The sequence below is a fragment of the Hakea prostrata genome, chromosome 4 (assembly GCF_041222555.1).
Source record: "Hakea prostrata isolate BN-2017 chromosome 4, UWA_Hpros_2, whole genome shotgun sequence".
NCBI lineage: Eukaryota > Viridiplantae > Streptophyta > Magnoliopsida > Proteales > Proteaceae > Hakea > Hakea prostrata.
In genome coordinates this window covers 7032454-7051773 of record NC_142603.1, presented here as the reverse complement: position 1 = coordinate 7051773, position 19320 = coordinate 7032454, and the positions used below count along the sequence as shown (strand labels likewise).

At 35.9% G+C, this 19320-nt stretch overlaps 3 protein-coding genes across 3 annotated transcripts; all 3 read right to left on the bottom strand.

Annotated features, from left to right (window-relative positions):
* Nucleotides 1-1688: 1688 nt before the first annotated feature.
* Nucleotides 1689-4072, bottom strand: LOC149017492 (uncharacterized). The gene is made up of 4 exons (XM_089151823.1): nucleotides 3708-4072; nucleotides 2774-2876; nucleotides 2114-2275; nucleotides 1689-2005 (listed from the first exon to the last, which is right to left on the bottom strand). Exons 1-4 carry the CDS (start codon nucleotides 3986-3988, stop codon nucleotides 1871-1873), a joined length of 681 nt encoding a protein of 226 aa, XP_089007949.1. The 5' UTR covers nucleotides 3989-4072; the 3' UTR covers nucleotides 1689-1870.
* A 2554-nt stretch (nucleotides 4073-6626) lies between these two features.
* LOC149017491 (uncharacterized) lies at nucleotides 6627-9621 on the bottom strand. The gene is made up of 4 exons (XM_089151822.1): nucleotides 9248-9621; nucleotides 8255-8357; nucleotides 7606-7767; nucleotides 6627-7496 (listed from the first exon to the last, which is right to left on the bottom strand). Exons 1-4 carry the CDS (start codon nucleotides 9526-9528, stop codon nucleotides 7329-7331), a joined length of 714 nt encoding a protein of 237 aa, XP_089007948.1. The 5' UTR covers nucleotides 9529-9621; the 3' UTR covers nucleotides 6627-7328.
* A 1741-nt stretch (nucleotides 9622-11362) lies between these two features.
* LOC149017490 (uncharacterized) lies at nucleotides 11363-13322 on the bottom strand. Its single transcript, XM_089152989.1, has 4 exons — nucleotides 13042-13322; nucleotides 12218-12320; nucleotides 11605-11766; nucleotides 11363-11497 (listed from the first exon to the last, which is right to left on the bottom strand). The coding sequence occupies exons 1-4, from the start codon at nucleotides 13320-13322 to the stop codon at nucleotides 11363-11365; spliced, it is 681 nt and encodes a 226-aa protein (XP_089009115.1).
* Nucleotides 13323-19320: the final 5998 nt, after the last annotated feature.

The following is a 19320-nucleotide window of genomic DNA, read 5'->3' as shown; positions in this document are numbered from 1 at the left end:
GCAGAGAAGAAGGTTGTGTGCACGTACATGGACCTGTTGAGCCGTCTTTCAACTCTTACAGTGTTCACAGCCGGCGTTAGTGCTGGTGCATATTCCATTAGTTTATTAAGAGGAAATGATTCAAAATGGCCGAGCTGTCAATATACTCTCTTCATGTTCTCTTGCGATATCCCACAATCCAATGATATTAGACTGAAGCTTGATAAGATCATATCGTTAAGAGTGAAGCTCGATATCTCACTGCAAGCTTCATCTGAGTTTTGTTGTCAATTTTTATCATCTGATATTAGCCCATGAAATGCTTGATGAAATGCAAGATACATTGAACCAAAAACATTTTCAAATGATGTTCGCATTCCAAATCAAAATACAACATAGATTCTTGTCGTTTCACATATGCTGGTATTACAGGGAACATCGTTGGTCGTCAATGATGCACTAGGATCGTAATTGTTTATGTATATAACCTGTAACTGTATGAGTTCAATATGGATAAACTAAAGAAAAACTGCAGATTTGAGTGGATTAGTCAACTTACAGAACCAAAAAAAAAAAATTCTACAAGGTACTGCACAATACTTTCCCCAGTTGTGCATGAGATAGATCATATTTCCATCGGCAAATGTGAGAATATGATTATCGGTGGCATTGCCGCCGCCGCCGGCGAGTCGACGGCCATGAATGATTCGCTCTCGGTGTGGGCTAGCAGTTTATAGTAGCTGAAATTCCTTATCCGGTAAGTGATCGAGTGAAACAAAAAAATGTCTTATGGCATCAGAGAACCTGTGGTGAGCGGTGAGCATCGAAGACGAATGTTTGTTGTCCATGGCTGCTCACTGTAACGGAGGTAACGAACAAAACAGACAATTGGAGTAGAAGAAAAGAAGAAGAAGAAGGGAGAAACTACTGCTTAAGAAGATTAATTCAATTCGTGGCTGCTTGAAACAAGTAAGCAAAACGCTTCCTCCGAATTCCCTTAGATTTTGCGTTGATATCCTTAGGGTGTTAGGTCATTTTGAGTGAAGCTTGGTAACATCATTTGAATCTGTCTTCCACATCTTCCTCCGATACCCAGTGGTGCCTCCGCCCGTCCAATTCCCGAAATTGAAGACTAATCAAACCATTGTAGCCCATGAAATGCTTGATGAAATGCCATATGGATACCGAAGAAACACACATCCAGAAAATGTTTGCGTTCGCAGTTATGGATGCTGAGAATGCATAACAAATAATACCTTCAATAACAAGTGATTCCATCATTGTCTCAAAAATCAGGACAACACCCACCATATCCACCAAATTACTCTCTCATACCCTTCATTGGCTTACATATATAAGGCTACTCCCTGCCTATACCCTTCGTTTCAATTTCTCTCTGATCTTATAAATGTAAACAGGATCATAAATACTAAATCAGCACCCTGTCTAAATTGGTTCTTGGAACTCTTTGAAGACCCTTAACCTGAAAAGGATCATGCCATTTGCATTTCAGCATAAATATTGCAGAGGCCAAATTCTTTTCTAGACACTTGAGGCATATGGAAATAACTTCACAGTCGCCCTAAGAGCTTCCTTTTGAAACAAGTATAGAAAACTTGAGCTTTATACACATCTACATATAGGTCATACCCTCTAATGGTGTGCAACATAAACCAACTCTTTAATTCTTGGTAGTCTTAGGCTTATGGTTGCATAGATTAAGTATTATGCTTTTTATTAAACCAAACATACTTCTGTTTCACAATTACAAGTGCATTTAAATGTAAAGCATTTTCCTAATATGTTATTGGAGATAAATCCAATCAAGAAAATATGCATAGCGTGCACAATATCATCTTCATAAGAAGAAATGTGGAGTTCCATTCCCCGGTTAGTGCTGCGCATTGATCAATGGATCAATGATGCTTCTCCACGCATCGTAGGCCACACTTAAGCCAGAATTGGGTAGTGGAAACCCATTCACAAAGAATGTAGGTGTCCTTGCCACCCCTCTTGAACATCCGTACTACATGCAAAAATTTTGAATTATGAAGAAGAAAATTAAAACAAAGAATAAACCCAAGATATGAAAAAGAAGGGGGTGTCTTTAGATAATTGACAATAAAGTTCTTACCTCGAAGGAAACTTTAGTTGCAAGATCAGTACTGTTGTCATTGAAGCCAGATGCAACCACAGATGATGAGTCAGTCCCAACAGTTTTAGTTACGAACCTTGCAATCAGATCCACAATAGAAGCTCTAGACATATGTTTGGTTTGCTGGTTGTAAAACATCTCCTGATTAACATCCACAGCAACCAGAGTTAGTCTGGATAGAACTGAAAGCATCAATCAAGAAAAAGTTGGAATTTAATCACAGAAATGTCACCAAAATCAGTAAATGAACTTTTGGCAGGTCATCATGGTTTCACAAGGTTGAGTTTCAGAGCACTTCCAATGTATTTTCATAGTTTAGGCAGATTTTAGGCTGTCTTCAGCAATTTTGAGTGTTTCAAAAGTCAGACTTGACTGGATCAGTCATGGCTGGTCATATTTAGCAATTTTAGGCTTTTTAAGTGACTCCGAATGTTCAAAAATTGGAATTGGATCAGTTGAATAAGCCTATTCGATCCTAAGTTATGAGGGCAATCTTTTCAATATGGATGTTACAAAACCTATAACACCATTACTTTCATACACTTAGCTTACTAGTATTGGCATTGCCAGGCGGGGAAAAAACAGATCACTTTGTCCCTACTGAAAAAAGGATAATTTCAAACTTGTAAAGCACCAAACCTGATGTTTGAAGAACTGCTCCAACAAGTCGTATGTAGCAGAGGAATTCAGCTTATTTACAACGTGAAGAGCACGATTAGCAACGAAAGCATTATCATGATAACTGCATTTTCCATAAAACAAATCTATCAGGGCCTTTGGCTTCCAAATCATGTACAGTAGAATGTCTAAAATAACAACATATGTGGACATAGATAAAGATATTAGAACTAGCAGATGTCATAAAACATAATATGGGTTTGGATGAATGGACATTCACAAGGAATCCCAACGGATAACAACAATGATACCTACATTAAGTCACTCTATATGAGAAATTATCAACCATATGCAGCAGGATGAAGTACGAAAACCTAACTAAATAGAGCTCAGCATTTTGTTTTGTAGCTAACAATAGAAATGGTACTCAGAAGACCACCCAGCCTATGGGTAGTCAATACATGGCCAAGCCAGAGTTGCTGGGGGCACCATAGAAGGAAGGACTCTTCCCTGCCTCCACTGCCCATCCTATATACATGAAGTTACTGTACTGGGTATACAGGTGTAAATTTGGAAACCATTCACCGATCATTAGCATTTGATTATCTACTATTGCCCAGTCCAGAGTTTTTGACTTAAGCAACACAGAATCCTTCTCAGAGTCCCCTCTGATCTTCTCTGCTGCTTGGTCCTCTGGTCTTTGATGCACAGGTCTCTCTTCAGGCCCAACAAGAAGCAAAAGCCTATAGAGACAGAGAGACACAGAGAGTGGGGAAGTATATTGTGAATTTTAGAAAAATCTATAAATAAGCCAAACCCCATGTCACCCCTGATCTCTGAGAAGAAGGGAAAGTAAGTTTAGGCAATTAACATCATATCAGAAACTGAATACATGAGATAAAACAAAACTAATCAATTGCTCTCTTAAAAAAAGGACATTAAAACGGAAACTCACGGTAGCGGGAAGGGGTGAACGGTATGTGAAATTCGAGAACCATAGTGGTCAAGAACCCGTTTCAGAGAGGGCCAAGATTCCCTACTATGTGGGCAGACAGGGTCCAAAAAAGTTTCCATCATTATCGTATCCGCATGAGGTAGGCGATTCTTGTAGACGAAGCCATCAAACCTGGCAGGTATCGAGACCTGCGCCTGGATTATCCATGCAGGTAAGTTGCACACAAGAAGTAAAGCTGAAAGTAATATTAGAAGCCCCTGCTTTGGTTTACGAATCGCCATTTCCAGTTGTTCTTCTGCTGCTACTACTGAGAGTTGCTTTGAAGCGTTACTCTAAGCAGACAGTTGAAGACTAAGAATAAACGATAACATTTTAAAGAACACAAAACAAGAAAAATCAGAATGAAACATGCCAACGGCTTGTTTTGAACCACTTACAAGGCGACGGTCGAGATCAAAATTAGATCGAAATTCGATCTCCACCATTCACAGTGCATTTAATGCACAATGCCCGCCAAATGGGTCGTTCTCGCTCTCGGCCACCAAGGCACCAAACACAAGTTGTATTTTTGAGTCTCTCTTCTACCAAATTTGCCCTTCAACCGCTTCAGGTATAGGATCGGAAACCCAAAAGTCCAGGGTTCCACCCGTCAATTACTCTAGCGATATTTATGTTGGTGAATTTTTTCATTTTTTTTATTTAATCCTTAAATTATCTCAGTTTTCTAGTAATTTTTTATTTGATTTTGAGAAGGATTTTTATACACGGTGGTATACCAGTGTAAAATAATTTACATTTAAATTCGTATAAAAGGGTTTTTATAGAATTGTCCAAAATAAAAGACTATATATATACATGCGTTAGAACACGAAACAAAAGACTATACATCCCTACTTATACTAACAAATATCTCATTTTAACTCACCTGGTAGTCCCTTATCTATTTTATTGCGATTCTCACACTAGAAATTAGAAAGTATAGGAACCATACATTATAAAATTTTCCAAACCAACCACATAAAACATAGAAAAGAATAGAATTGTCTTCCACCATTCATTGGACAACTGTCCTTCCGATGAGGTTTTTTTTTTCTTAATATTTTATTTATGGACCAACCCTACATAATATGTGGTTCTAATGCCGCCGGAATGCTTCCCGTCAGGGGAGATGATCCAGACTCCAGTTTAGGATGGTACCTGTCAATTTCATCCTGATGGAATATAATACAACACCTTCCGTGATATATATAATAATAGATTTGGAACTTTTTTTTTTTTTTTTTTGCATAGGGACTAATTGCCAAATCTTGACTTCTACCATATTAATATTTAATAGATGCTTATACTTAATAGCAACTCCTTTCTCAATGTACCTTTCTTTAACAAAGAAAAGGGAAACTTTATATTCGAAACCTTATTTGAATCATCACTCAAAAATTCTCACTTTTGTCTATTACATTAAACCGCAACAAGTAATGGTAGGGTTTACCAAAAAAAAACAACAACTACTAGTACATGTAAGACCCACGTTGATCACATCTTAATTTTATTATTATTCAAATGTAGATTCCATACAAAATTTGTGGCAAAAAAGTGTCAGGGAGCCGTATGTACTCCGACGGAGAGGTGATCTTGATGCATTAGATAAATAAATTAAGGTCGAAGAATAAAAGAAAATTGTATGTACGTTTGCACCACTCTCCTGCGTCAACATAGGCGATTAAGATTCAAAAGTGAAGGAGTTATATGTAAATATAAGACTCTTATTTTATTAAACTTATTTTTAAGTTTTTAAATTTACAAATTATACTCTGTGGATGGAGGAAACTTATTCGTTTCGTATTCGAATACTCTTAGTATGGGTAACTACAGCATGATGAAGCGTTCCGTCAAGATTCATGCGGAGAAGACTATGAATAAAGGATTGAGCACAAATTTTGGGATGGTTTGAGTAAAAATCTTGGCTATTTTTTCTGAGTTTTTATGCTGTTGAGAAACAACACGTAAAGCATTGACATCCCAAACCTGATTATTCTCGTCTTTCATCTTTTCTTCTTTTTCTTCCTCCCAAGTACATCTTTTACCATTCAAGCTGCTGTTGAAGGAGATCTTCAACAATTTTTTCTTGAACCATCCCCAATCTCAAATGTTTTGGAAATTCTCTAAACCATAAACTGTAGCTTCTCCTCTGGCTCGGGAATCGATCTACTAACCGTAAAACTGACGCTTACCCTCCGTGTGAAGGTTTGCAGGTGGCGATCGTGGTGGAACGACCAGGAAGTGGAGTGGAAAAGCACAGAAGGTTTGGGAATTTAGGAATTGGGTGGATAGATTCAAGGACTTTATTTTATAAATTTAATAACTTTTAAATCTTTAGATGTAAAATTATTTTTTATATTTACATATATATCCCACACTTTTTTTATTGTCGTTTTGATTTAATTTGATTATGTGGTCAAATCCTAACTATAGGCAGCAATGAACAACTACTGTTGCAAATAAAAATCCTCTACATTTGAGACTTCAGCGGCTTAATTCTTTTTTAGACACTTAGCGTGTTCACATTCACACATTCACTTTAAGAGTCGAGAGCACTTTGTGCATCCTTGATGGCGGTTGACCACAAATTACAGGGGGCCAAATGATTAGGTGATGGGATTTATTTTTTTATATATTTTATTTTTTTTACTTGTGGGGCCTACAAAATTTGTGGTTGTAAAGCCCTGTGCTCCGGTCATTGGAGATGATCCACATTCCCCTAAGAGCTTCCGTTTGAAACAAGTATAGACAAATTGACCACTATACAAATCTAATACAGTCTTTTGGTGTGCAGGATAAACCAAGAGTTTATTTCTTGTTATTAATAGGCTTATGGTTCCATATATGAAGTATAACGTTTTTTAATTTTTTGATAGAAAGTATAACGCCTTTTATTAAACCAAACATACGTGTAGTTCACAATTACAAGTGCATTTAGATGTAAAGCATCTTCCTAGCATGTTATTGGAGATAAAATCCAATCAAGAAAATCTACATAGCTTTAAGAAGAAATGTAGAGTTCAATTCCCCGATTAGTGGCTTAGCGCTGTGCATTGATCTGACGATTGTAGTCTAGACTTGGGCCAGAATTGGGTGCCCAATTCTCCACCCCTTGTAGTCTAGACTTGGGCACTGGAAATCCATTCACAAAGAACATAGGTGTCCCTCTTTGAATTGGTTCTTGGAACTCTTTGAAGACCCTTAACCTGAAAAGGATCATGCCATTTGCATTTCAGCATAAATATTTCAGAGGCCAAATTCTTTTCTAGACCCTTGAGGCATATGGAAAGTTCTCCACAGTCGCCCTAAGAGCTTCCGTTTGAAACAAGTATAGAAAGATTGAGCATTATACACATCTACCTATAGGTCATACACTCTAATGGTGTGCAGCATAAACCAAGTCTTTAATTCTTGGTAGTCTTAGGCTTATGGTTGCATATATGAAGTATTATGCTTTTTATTAAACCAAACATACTTCTGTTTCATAATTACAAGTGCATTTAGATGTAAAGCATTTTCCTGGTATGTCATTGGAGATAAAATCCAATCAAGAAGAGATGCATAGCATGCATCATGTCATCTTCATAAGAAGAAATGTGGAGTTCTATTCCCCTGTTGGTGCTTCGCATTGATCAGCGGATCGATGATGCTTCTCCACGCATTGTAGTCCACACTTGAGCCAGAATTGGGTAGTGGAAACCCATTCACAAAGAATGAAGGTGTCCCTGCCACCCCTCTTGAACATCCGTACTACATGCAAAAATTTTGAATTATGAAGAAGAAAATTAAAACAAAGAATAAGACCAACATATGAAAAAGAAGGATAGTGTCTTTAGATAATTGACAATAAAGCTCCTACCTTGAAGGAAACTCTAGTTGCAAGATCAGTACTGCTGTCATTGAAGCCAGATGCAACCACAGATGATGAGTCAGTCCCAACAGTTTTAGTTACGAACCTTGCAATCAGATCCACAACAGAAGCTCTAGACATATGTTTGGTTTGCTGGTTGTAAAACGTCTCCTGATTAACATCCACAGCAACCAGAGTTAGTTAAGCACAAGTCGGAATTTAATCACAGAAATGTCACCAAAATCAATAAATGAATTTTTGGCAGGTCATCATGGTTTCACAAGGTTCAGTTCCAGAGCACTTTCAATGTTTTTTCATATTTTACGCAGATTTAGGCTGTCTTCAGCAATTTTGAATGTTTCAAAAGTCAGATTTGACTGGATCAGTCATGGCTGATCATATTTAGCAATTTTAGGCTTATTGAGTAACTCCCAATGTTCAAAAATTCGAATTGGATCAGTTGAATAAGCCTATTCGACCCTAAATTCTGATCCTCATAACTTTGGCAATCTTTTAAATATGGATGTTACACAAAACCTATAACACGATTACTTTCATACTCTTAGCTTTCTAGTATTGGCATTGCCGGGCAGGGAAAAAACAGATCACTTTGTCCCTACTGAAAAAAGGGTAATTTCAAACTCGTAGAGCACCAAACCTGATGCTTGAAGAACTGCTCCAACAAGTCGTATGTAGCAGAGGCATTCAGCTTATTTACAATGTGAAGAGCACGACTAGCAACGAAAGCATTATCATGATAACTGCATTTTCCATAAAACAAATATATCAGGGCCTTCGGCTTTAGAATGTCTAAAATAACAACATATGTGGTCATAGATAAAGATATTAGAAATAGCAGATGTTGTCAGTGGATATAAAATACAATGGGTTTGGATTGAATGGACATTCACATGGAATCCCATGGATCACAACAGTGATACCTACATTAAGAGTTACACTCTATATGAGAAAAATAAGTGTGTACATTATCAACCATATGCAGCTGGATGAAGTAACAAAAGCTAGCTAAATAAAGCCTCAGCAATTTGTTCTGTAGCTAACAAGATAAATGGTACTCAGAAGACCACCCAGCCTATGGGGTAGTCAATACATGGCCAAGCCAGAGGTGCTGGGGCACCATAGAAGGAAGGACTCTCCCCTGCCTCCACTGCCCATCCTATATACATGAAGTTACTGTACTGGGTATACGGGTGGAAATTTGGAAACCATTAACCGATCATTAGCATTTGATCATCTAAACTGTTTCCTCATTCCCCAGCTCATACTACTATTGCCCAGTCCAGAGTTTTTGACTAAAGCAACACAGAATCCTTCTCAGAGTCCTCTCTGATCTGCTCTGCTGCTTGGTCCTCTGGTCTTTGATGCACAGGTCTCTCTTCAGGCCCAACAAGAAAGCAAAAGCCTATAGAGACAGAGAGAGTGGGGAAATATATTGTGAATTTTAGAAAAATCTATAAATAAGCCAAACCCCATGTCGCCCCTGATCTCTGAGAAGAAGGGAAAGTAAGTTTTAGGCAATTAATATCATATCAGATAGGCAATTAATATCATATCAGAAACTGAATCGATGAGATAAAACAAAGCTATTCAATTACTCTTCTATAAGAAAGACATTAAAACGGAAACTCACGGTAGCGCGAAGGGGTGGACGACATGTGAAATTCGAGAACCATAGTGGTCCAGAACCCGCTTCAGAGGGGGCCAAGAGTCCCTACTATCTGGGCAGACAGGGTCGAAGAATGTTTCGATCATTATCGTATCCGCATGAGGTAGCCGATTCTTGTAGACGAAGCCATCAAACCTTGCAGGGATCGATAACTGCGCTTGGATTATCCATGCAGGTAAGTTGCACACAAGAAGTAAAGCTGAAAGTAATATTAGAAGCCCCTGTTTTGGTTTATGAATCGCCATTTCCAATTGTTCTTCTGCTGCTACTAAGAATTGCTTTGAAGCGTTACTCTAAACAGACAGTTGAAGACTTAAAACTATAACATTTTAAAGAACACGCAACCAGACGCAAACATGCCAATGGGTCGCTCTCGGCCACCAACACAAGTTGTATTTTTAGCTTCTTTTCTGCCAAAATTGCCCTTCAACCGCTTCAGGTATAAGGCCGGAAACCCAAAATTCCAGGGGTTCCACCGGTCAATTGCTCTAGCGAATATTTATCATTTATGTTGGTGCATCTTTTTCCCACTACGATTCCCACTACTTTATGCAATTTTCTATATTTTTTATTTAGAACTGCAACATGTGGTAGTTAATTAGTAAATGATTATAATTAAAATCTAATTAAAAATTCAATCTAATAAATTCTTTAATTTTCTCTCTCCTTTTTTCTTAAGACTTAATTTTAAAAATTTATTAGATTCAGTTCCTAATCTTAAATATGAATTACAGAATTGTAGAGGATGTGAACCTCTTTTTCATCTTTTTTTATTTAATCCTTAAAATATCTCAATTTTCTTGTAATTTTTTATTTCAATTTGAGGAGAGAATTTTTATATATAGCAGTGTAAAAATAATTTACATTTAAAATATATAAAAAAGTGTTTTTATAGAATTATCTTTATATATATATATATATATATATATATATATTAGAACACATAGCAAAAGACTATGTATCTTTACTCTCCTGTTGGTACCTTATCTATTTTATTATGACACTAGAAAATAATGAATCATACATTATAAAATTCTCCAAACCAACCATAAGAAACATCAGGGAGAAAATGGAATTGTCTTCCACTTATAGGATAAGTGTCCTTTTATTGTAATTAAAGAACATAACAAAACAAGTGGCTAGACGGTTTAGCATACTACTTATCAATTTTGGACTGATGGAACGTGATACACACATTTCATGATATAGACATAAAAAGCTTAGGGCCTTTTCTTTTTTCTTTACATGGGACCAATTGCAAATTCTTGACTTCTACATTATTGATTAATTATCAATTCTTGACTTCTACAATATTAATAATTAGTAGATGCTCATACTTAATAACAACTCAATATTTAGTAGATGCTTAATAACAACTCCTTTGGGCCCATGGGGACTCACTGCAGTCACACTTCAAATATTTTTTTAGTTTTTATTATTATTTAAATGTAGATTCTACACAAAATTGTGGCAAAAAAGTGTTGGGGAGTACACGGGAGGTGATTTCGATGCAATTAGATGTGAGAAATAAGAGACAAGCAGAACAAATAAATTAAGGTCGAAGAAGAAAAGAAAGTTGTATGTACGTTCGCACTATAGGTCCTGCGTGAATTCTATTATTATTGTGTGATAGAAAAACGTGAAGAAAACACATTTTTTCTCTGACGGGAAGGTGAGCCAACATGGGCCATGTACATTTCAGATTTCGAAAGCCTAATTATTTTTTAAACCCTTAAGACAATAAGGCATATGGAAAGTTCTTTGTAGCAACCCTAAGAGCTTTCGTCTGAAACAAGTACAAAATATTGACCATTATACAAATCTGCAATTAGGTAAGATACTCTACTGTTGTGCAGGATAAACCAGGAGTTTATTTCTTGTTAGTCATAGGCATGGTTCCATATATGAAGTATCATGCTTTTTATTAAATCAAACATACTTGTAGTTCACAGTTACAAGTAATGTAAAGCATCTTCCTGCTTGTTATTGGAGATAAACTCCAATCAAGAAAATATGCATAGCATGCACAATATCATTTTCATAAGAAGAAATGTGGAGTTCCATTCCCCGGTTAGCGGCTCAGTGCTGCGCATTGATCATCGGATCAATGATGCTTCTCCACCCCTTGTAATCCAGATTTTGATCAAAATTGGGCATTGGAAATCCATTCACAAAGAACATAGGTGTCCCTGCCACCCCTCTTATACATCCGTACTACATGTAAAAGTTTGAATTATGAAAGAAAATTAAACCAGGGAATAAGCCCAAGACATGAAAAAAACAGAGGAGTTTCATTTGATTATTAATAATAAAGCTCTTACCCTGAAGGAAATCCTAGTTGTGCGATCAGTACTGCTGTCATTGAAGCCAGATGCAACAGCAAATGATGAATCCTTCCCAACAGTTTTAGCTACAAACCTTACAATCTGATCCACAACAGAAGCTCTAGACATGTATTCAGTTTGCTGGTTGTAAAACATCTCCTGATTAACATCCACAGCGACCAAAGTTAGTCTGGATTGAAATCAATAAATGAATTCACAAGGTTCAGTTTCCAGAGCACTTAGCAATGTTTTTTTTTCATATTTGAGGCAGATTTAGGTTGTGTAAGCAATTTTGAGTGTTTCAAAAGTCAGATTTGATTGGATCAGTCATGGCTGATCATATTTTGCAAGTATAGGCTTTTTAAGTGACTTTCAATGTTCAAAAATTGGAATTGCATCAGTTGAATTGGCCTATTTAATCCCCAAACCTGATTTTAATAATCTTGTGGATGGTACAGAACCTATAACACAATTACTTTCATACGCTTAGCTTACCTGTATTGGCATAATTAATGTTGAGGCTAAGATAGGATACAACAGTATTTATTCTAAAATCCAGTTTTCCCCCATTGATAAATGGGTAAATTTCAAAACATGTAAAGCACCAAACCTGATTCTCGAAGAACTGCTCCAACAAGTCATATGTAGCAGAGGCATTCAGCTTGTTTACAATGTGAAGAGCACGACTAGTAAGGAAAGCATTATCATGATAACTGCATTTTCCATAAAATAAATCTATCAGGCTCTTTGGCTTCCAAATCACTGTACATTAGAATGCTTAAAAATAGCATACCTTGACATAGATAAAGATAACAGAATTTTACAAAACTGAACTAAAGGAATTAACAAAACATAGTTGGAGAAAGACCAAGTTCTTAAGCAAATGATGTTAATGGATATGTTGAGTATGGCCTATGCTTCACATTCTATTGCCGTGCCCCCAGAGCTTATAGAGCTCCTATGTCACTTTGGGCTTCGGAGTTTCTTGCAGTTTGGGTTTGGACCCATGAATAGCTGTAGTTTAGAGTTTTTAACATCTTTTATGTATTGTTTTGAGAAGAATATGGTGGAAAACCTAATGTTGAACGTAGGTGAAATAGGGTAAAATTCGTGTCTCCTTTTCTTCTTGTTTTGTCCAATTTGGTGTGATTGATTGCTCTAATCCTAACAAGATATGAAATATAATATGGGTTAGGATTGAACAGAGATTCATGGAATCCTCTGTATGAGAAAAATATGTATGTACAAAAAGCCAAACCCCATCTCACCCTTGATCTCTGAGAAGAAGGGAAGATAAGTTTTAGGCCTCATAAGTTGTTTACAATTCACAAGTCGAAGAACAAGAGGAATCTGAAAACAACAATTTTGGCACTAATGCAAATCAGAATGAAACAGAACCAAAATGTTATCAGAATCATAAACTAATCTACTCACGGTAATGCGAAAGGGTGAAGGATATGTGAAATTCGAGAACCATAGTGGTCGAGAATCTGTTTCAGAGGAGGCCAAGAGTCCCTACTAAATGGGCAAACAGGGTCGAAAAATGTTTCGATCACTATCGTATCAGCATTTGGTAGGCGATTCTTGTAGACGAACCCATCAAACCTGGCAGGGATGGAGACCTGCGCGTGGATTATCCATGCAGGTAGATTGAATAGAAGAAGCAAAGCTGAGACTATTATCAGAAACCCCTGCTTTGGTTTATGAATTTCCATTTCCCGTCTGCTGGGAGGTGCTTTGAAGCTTAGCAAACAGTTGAAGACTTCGAGTAAACGATACCATTTTAAAGAAGGACTTCTGCGAAGGATTAATTTGATGTAATTTTCAACCCAACCGTTAAACCGGCCCCACCCCCCCCGGTAGGCCCCCCCGCCCCGCCCCCCCCCCCCCGGCCGGGGGGGGGGGGGGCGGGGCCCCCCCCCCCGCGCGCGGCCCGGCCCCCCCCCCCCGCGCCCCCCCCCCCCCCGTCCAAAAAAATGTTAGAAAATTTGGTGTTAAAACCGGGGGTTTTTTTTTTTTTTTTTTTTTTTTTTTTTTTTTTTTAAAATCCCCCCTTTTTTTTTTTTTTTTTTTTTTTTTTTTATTCCCCTTCTTTCTTTTTTTTTTTTTTTTTTTTTTTTTTAACCCCCCTCCCCCTCTTTCCCCCTCCCCCCCCCCCCCCCCCCCCCCCCCCCCCCCCCCCCCCGCCCCCCCCCCCCCCCCCCCCCCCCCCCCCCCCCCCCCCCCCAAAATTATGTGTTTATTTATTTATTTCACTGATATTTGATTTTTATAGCCACAAATGTCTCTTGGGCACGATTGACTCATAATTTTGGTATTAATAAATTTTTTTTTTCTCAAAACAAGTTTATTAATCATAAATGTTTTTTTTTTTCATTCTTGGAACGAATTTATCAAACACCAACTTGTTCAGAAAATATTATCATAATGAGTTTATCAAACACTTAATTTTTAAACAAAAAATTGTCTCTCAGCAAAATATGTAAAAACGATTATATGTAAGAACTAATCTCTTAAAATGAAAATGTTACCATACACATACAAAGATTTAAGCTTTGAACCTCCTTTTTGCTAAATTTAAACGTCAAGAATCTAATGGAAAATCCAAGAGACCATGGGTTCCATCGGTCATATGGTCTAGCTATATTTATGTTGATGCATCTTTTTCATCTTTTTTATTTATTCATTAAATAATCTCAATGTTTTGTATTTTTTATTTCAATTTGAGGAGGATTTTGACACATGATTGTGCTCCATTGTAAAACTAATCTACATTTAAATTTTGTATAAAGAGGATTATGATAGAACAATCCAAAATAAAAGAGTTTAGATCCACAAATGTCTCATTGACTCTTTTGGTAGTTCCTTATGAGTCCTAGTTTATTTTATTATGATTCTCACAATAAAAACTAATGAATCATATATTTCAAAATTCCTAAACCACCCACATGAAATGCTAGAGAAAACATAAAAATGCCTTCCATTCATAGAATATCATCTTGATGATGTTAATGTAAATAAAAAAATATAGCAAAACAAGTAGCCAAATGGATGGTTCAGCACAATGCTTGTCAATTTTGTCAATTTTGGACTCGTAGAATGTGATACGGCTCCTTCGACGATATTAAAACAAAATGTTCACAAAGGCATTTAATGCCCATTCTTTATTTCTGAAATATTGTATAGTAAAAGCAAGTGCTTGTAGCAACTCTTTTTTCTGAATGGACATTTTTTCTAATATGAATCTTACACTAGAAGTAGTGAATTGTATATCTCAAAATTCTTAAACCACCCACATGAAGCACTAGAAAAAAAAGATGGAAAAGTCTTCCATTCATAGGACAACCATCTTTAAAGATTCTCAATTTTCTTGTTGTTTTTTATTAGCCACTTATGGGTCTCGGTCTCTTTTATAATGATTCTTACACTAGAAAATAACAAATCATTAAATTCATAAACCGCTCATATGAAGCATTAGAAGAAAAAAAGAGAGGATAGAAAGGCCTTCCATTCATAGGCAACTATCCTTATAATGTGACTAAAGAACATGAAAAAACAAGTAGCCAAATGGATGCTTTAACATAATACTTATAAATTTTGGACCGATAGATGATATTGACACAAACGGATTAATTGTCAATTCTTGACTTCTGCAATATTGGCTGTAAATGCCAATGCACATACCAATTCTTTTTCTAGTCGAACTCTTTTTTTTTTTTTTTTCATGAAGAAAATAAAAAAATTTGTAAAAATCTTGTCTGAATCAGTAGTCAAAAATTCCCAATTTTGTTGATTGAAGGGGAAAAGAAAAAAAAAAAAAAACACCAATAGAGGATCATGGGTCACTCTCATCTATGGGCCACCAGGTACACGGCCCAAGGCCCACAGCCCACCACGGATCACTACTTGATGGGTGACGCCTATATAATACAGGATCATCCATATACAAATATGAATTGAGTTTCCTCAATTCTTCTAAGTAGATACTAAAAGGATTCACATCGTCTGTAATTCCTTTCCCTGCAATTCCTTATAATTTCTTTCCTTGCAATTCCTTGCATTCCTTGAAAGGAATTACAGATGATGTGAATCCGATACTAAAAATTATCTCTGTCAACCATGTAGAGTTCTGTCTGGTTCGAGTTTTGCCCAACGGTTTCAGAATTTATCTGGGTCTGATTCAAGCTTAGAGGAAGTAGAAGGGAAAGGAAAAGACATCGTCTTGTGCATTTGTCATCGAATCTCCATAATTGAAACGAAACAAATGCATTCTTGTTTTTGCTCTTTCGAATGGTAGTGTCGGCAATTTATTACCTTGGTAGATTGAAAAGAATTCTGTTCTAACAAATCAATTTATTAGCTTGGATTGATAGAATGTGACACTGCTCATTTGATGATATTGAAACAAAATGTTCATGTACGATTTAACGCCCATTTTTTACCTCTTAAATATTGTTTAGTAAAAGCAAGAATTTGTTGCAATTCTTTTTTGCACTTACATGAAGCAATAGAAAAAAAAATGGAAAGGTCTTCCATTCATAGGACAACTATCTTTAAAGTTTCTCAATTTTCTTCTTGTTGTTGTTTTTTTATTTTTGTTGCCAACCCCGATTTTCAAGGCTTTGTCCTGACTAATCCGGTGTTCGACCCGGATCGCACACCTAGCTGTAGTGGGTGAGTCTCTCAATGAAGATTTTTTACATCTACAAGGTTTTCGATACCGGAACCTTGCTTAAGCGGACCAAGTTGCTTACCACTTGGACCAACCCTAGTTATTTTGTTGTTTTTTATTTAGCCACTTAAGGGTCTCAGCCTACGATTTTTACACTAAAAAGTAATAAATCATTAAATTCATAAACCGCTTACATGGAGCACTAGAAAAGAAGAAGATAGAAATGCCTTCTATTCACACATCCACCTTCCCTCCACCACCACCACCACACACACACACACAAATCTTGTTGAATACAAAAGTTTTTCTTATTAAAAAGAGGATACTTATCTTTCCCCACTTATGTGGATAATTCTTGATAATTCTTACTTTATTATTCAATCTGTTCTATTAATTTTTACTTTATTTATATATGTATGGGATAAAGGTTACAAATGGCGGATTCATCACGAGTGTGAATCATCTCCCTTGATGGGGAGAGCACTCTGTGCTGTACTCCCTGACAGCAGCATTAAAATTATAAATTATGTAGAGCTCGTAATTAAAAAATAATAAAATATTAAAAATAAATTAATTCTATCACTCTAATCCTGTGAGTCCCTTAATATTGATGATCACATTTACATGAACAGAGGGAAGGAAATCCGATTCGAATAAGAGCTAGCTGAGGTTCATCAGCTCATTCTCCACATTGTTTTTGCCAAAAAGAAATTATATAATAATGACTTCAAAATGAGAGGTTCATTTTGATAACTCTCTGAGAAAACGGTTTTTATAACTATCAACCGTAATGAGATATATCATTTATATAAACAACTCGATCGTACCAAAAATAAAAATAAAAAATTTCTAACCATTTCTTGTTCAATTTTATTTTCAAGAAAGAATTTAGTTTTCCCAGCTGTAACCCACTGTTTTTCTATTCATTCTTCCGGAAAGAATCCAATTTGCATGACTGCAACCCAATGCTAATTAAGATAGAGAGTCCTTCACAGTCTGATCGTTGGAGAAACACTGAAAAATCACTTCTTCTCCCAGTTTCCTTTCTGTTGGGAAAACTGTGAGCCTTTCTTGGTTTCTGATTTATATTTCTGCAAGCCCGTGTCTGATCCTGTGCTTGTCTTTCTCTCTATCTGCTGGTTTGGAAACAGAAACCCGGGATCATTCTGTACGTTCGACTCAAGATCCGAGAGGCAAAGATTCTCCAGCTCTGAGTTAATGTCCGAGAAATTCTCCCTCTCAATCATGTCGACTCTGGGTCTGAGAATTTTTCTGGGTCTGATTCAAGCTTGGAGGAAATCGAAGGGAAAGGGAAAGCCATTGTCTTGTGCATTTGTCCTCAAATCTCCATGGCTGAAACAGAAAAACGCATTCTTGTTTTTTCTCTTTGGAGTGGGTAGTGTCGGCAATTTATTTCATTGGTAGATTAGAAACACTACTGTAATAACAAATCAATTACTGAAAATTGAAGCCCAAGATTAATTTTGAGAGAATTACTATGAAATATCAGTAGTTCTACTAGGAATTCCAACCAAAAGTCATGGGTGATATTTTTTAGTCAAGGAATGTATAGAACCTGTGACAAGTTTCAAAGTTGTAATTTTCTTTTTGTTTCTAGAGAGTCCAATGATGTTGTTTATTCTCTAGCCAAGAAAACCAGGCCAGTTTCTAGTAGGACTTTAATTAAATGAAAGTGTTAGATTACTAAAAAAATAAAAAAAGTCATGGGTGATATTTTGGCACAGAAAACTAGTAAAACCTCTGGATTTGGTGATTATTATAATCATCTGAATAATATGACGTGTAGATTAGAATGAATAATGGCAAAGGTAAATTTCTACTGATAATTCTTCATTATATTCAAACAATTATTTTTTGATTATTTCTTAAATAGGAGGAATTTTCTAGACTTTTTACTGTAAATAAAGGATATAATTGACAATAAAAAACATAGAGATGTTTGATTTATCTTAGCTTTGATTGGCAACATATAGTAACTCATTATGAATTTTAATAATTAAAAAGTGAAATACTACCGTAATTCAGCTTGATATGTTTTTCATATTAACTAATTAAACTTGTCTATTTCCCAATTTTTCATTTTTTTTTTCATCTCTTGTGCTTTTGATTTCGGTTTCTGTAGCTTATTAATTGTTTTTTTCTCCTTTAAATAAATACTTGTATTTAGTTTTTTTTATCTTAGTTTCTTGTCTCCTCCATCCCCTCTTCTATAGGATCCCATTTATATTAGTTTCTTGGACCCCCTTTCTGTCAAATTTTCCCTTTAATAGTGTCAATAATTGAATGGAAAACCCAAGAGACCAGGAGTTCCATTGGTCATTTGGTCTAGCAATATTTATGTGGTTTGCATTTTTTTCATTTTTCTTATTTAATCTTAAATTATCTCAATTTTTTTTGTAATTTTTTATTTCAATTTGGGGAGGATTTTGATACATGGTTGTATTCTATTGTAAAAATAATCTACATATAAATTTTGTATAAAGAGTATATGATAGAATAATCCAAAATAAATTAAAGAGTTTAGATCCCACTTAGTAAATGTGTCTCATTGACTCTCTTGTTAGTTCCTATAAGTCCTAGTTTATTTTATTATGATTCTCACAATAAAAAATAATGAATCTTACATTTCAAATTTTCTAAACCACCCACATGAAACACTAGAGAAAACATAAAAATGCCTTCCATGATCATCTTGATGATGTTAATATGATTAAAGAACACAACAAAACAAGTAGCCAAATGGATGGTGCAGCACAATGCTTGTCAATTTTGGACTCATAAATGTGATACAGCTCCTTCGAAGATGTTAAAACAAAATGTTCATAAAGGGATTTATTGCCCATTTTTATTTCTGAAATATTGTTTAGTAAAAGCAAGTGTTTGTATACTCTTTTGTTTTTTTCTTCTGAATAACCATCCTTCTATTATGATTCTTACGGTAGGAAGTAGTGAATTGTATATATCAAATTTTTAAACCACCCACATGAAGCACTAGAAAAAAGACGGAATGGCCTTCTTCT